The 2137-nt window shown below is 37.6% G+C and overlaps 1 protein-coding gene across 1 annotated transcript in view; it reads left to right on the plus strand.

The window, feature by feature from the left end:
* ddx61 (DEAD (Asp-Glu-Ala-Asp) box helicase 61) overlaps window positions 1–2137 on the plus strand; it is a gene marked incomplete at its 5' end in the record, with an annotated part of 12595 nt that overhangs the window by 6739 nt on the left and 3719 nt on the right. Inside the window, 3 exon segments of the mRNA XM_032518730.1 lie at window positions 626–806; window positions 890–991; window positions 1133–1363. Coding sequence (XP_032374621.1) covers window positions 626–806; window positions 890–991; window positions 1133–1356 — 507 coding nt within the window. The 3' untranslated portion in view covers window positions 1357–1363.

Raw genomic sequence — 2137 nt, forward strand, 5'->3', positions numbered from 1 at the left:
ACCTTAAGATTGACATCATCTGGTCTTTCCAGACGATGATTGAGATCAATCCATGACGCTGCCAGGTCTCAGCTTTCCAAAGGGGGCGGTGCATGCTATAAACTCTGATGGGTGCCCAAACATTTGCAGACGCCATTTTTTTTGTTTTATTTTGAAAGTGTAAATGATGGAAATAAAATCTAACTCTTGTACATATTATACGAATGTCCAAACTGTCATTTGATGCCTTTTTGGAGATTTTTCCATCTTTTCTTGACCTCTTTATGCAAATTAATACAAGTTTTTACCTGGGGTGCCCAAACTTTTGAGCCCCACTGTATCTGCAGATAAGAGGGGTCATACCCACTTTGGCTACTCACCCACTTTGCTACACATTACATACTTATCATTCCAATATTCATCTTGCACAGTACTTTGCATTATTACTTTTTGCACTTTAAATCCCACTCCATGTGTACTTGTCTGATATTAGGTGTTATTTGTATATTAAGTTATGTGCCTAATATGTGTATTTTTGTCTCTATTGTACAGTATGTAAATATGAATAGTTAACACCTATCAAAGTCAAATTCCTTGTGTATGTAAGTGTACTGGACCAATAATTTTGATTCTGATTCTGTTACAGCTGCAGATCAATCAATCTATCATCTTCTGTAACTCCACCCAGAGAGTTGAGCTTCTGGCCAAGAAAATCACCCAACTGGGTTATTCATGCTTCTACATTCATGCAAAGATGATGCAGGAATACAGGAACCGTGTGTTCCACGACTTCAGGAATGGATTGTGCAGAAACTTGGTCTGCACAGGTAGGTTAAGAGTTCTGTATTTTAAAATAGATATTTATATTATTGATCAATGTAGGTTGACTAATATGCATAATTTCTTGTAGACCTATTCACTCGGGGAATTGACATTCAGGCAGTAAATGTGGTCATCAATTTTGACTTCCCTAAAAATGCAGAGACCTACCTGCACCGCATTGGCAGATCAGGTAAAATTAACTATTATAAATGCTCACACTCTTAAATAAGAGTTTTGTTTACAGCTACCACTTTTGAAATCTGGCATGCCCTGCTTGATTCTGTGACACTAGCGCTAATCGTTCATAATAGTTAAAGTTCTTCTCTCGCAGGGCGTTTTGGTCATCTGGGTCTGGCCATCAATTTGATCACTTCAGAGGACCGCTACAACCTGAAGAACATTGAGGATCAGCTTGTCACTGATATAAAGCCCATCCCCAGCAGCATTGATAAGAGCCTGTATGTGGCAGAGTTTCACTCTGTTGACCCAGATGATGACGAGAATGACTATGATGACCACGGTCGAGCCAAAAAGAAGGAACTGGGAGGAATCTGAGTGAATGGTCAGTTCTTCGAACAGCTTTGGACATGTTTAACATGAAAATCCGATATATTAACATTATAGAAATGACATAAAATATGCAAAACAGAATGGGTTCCCTTTAACACTTGTGACACAGGTCACAGTATAGCTGCATTTTAAGTTTCACCTCTATCTAATACCAAGAAAGTATTAAGGGTTAATGCTCAGCTGTGTGAGTGGCTGGTATTAAGAAGGTTTTAAGCTGTGTCATCTATGGACAATGAAGAGGCAGCAAGTTCTTGGAACTAGTGCCTGTTTGGAACAGGCGGATTGCTTGGTTCCCAGTATTTATTTATTTTATTCACAACTTGGTAACACCCTTGACTTTATCGGCAGTATTGACAAACGGTGTCTGATATGTCTTCTTTGGTCTAATGGCAATTTAGGTTTTTTTCTTGGCACACGTCACTTACACATTTTGCGCTTACTGCGGCGTCTTGTGTATGCTGTAAACATATTTGTGCGCATCATACAGTTGTGTTCAGAATAATAGTGTTTTAAAAAGTAAATAATGCTCATGATCTTTAGAATAACTCTTAATTCCTTAATATCAATGCATTAGGAACATTGCACATTCAATTTCAAATCAAAATTGATCAAGTAAAAAAAAAAGCAGTATTTGCATTTTCCTTTATAAACTCAGACATTTACTGTATGAACTTAAATGTCTTAAGGGTTTGCTTTACTTTGAATCACTGCACTAATAATTGGTTGCATAATCAGTATTTCTGAGAACTGCTTCACATCTGTGTTG

This window comes from Etheostoma spectabile, chromosome 6, assembly GCF_008692095.1.
Source record: "Etheostoma spectabile isolate EspeVRDwgs_2016 chromosome 6, UIUC_Espe_1.0, whole genome shotgun sequence".
Lineage (NCBI taxonomy): Eukaryota > Metazoa > Chordata > Actinopteri > Perciformes > Percidae > Etheostoma > Etheostoma spectabile.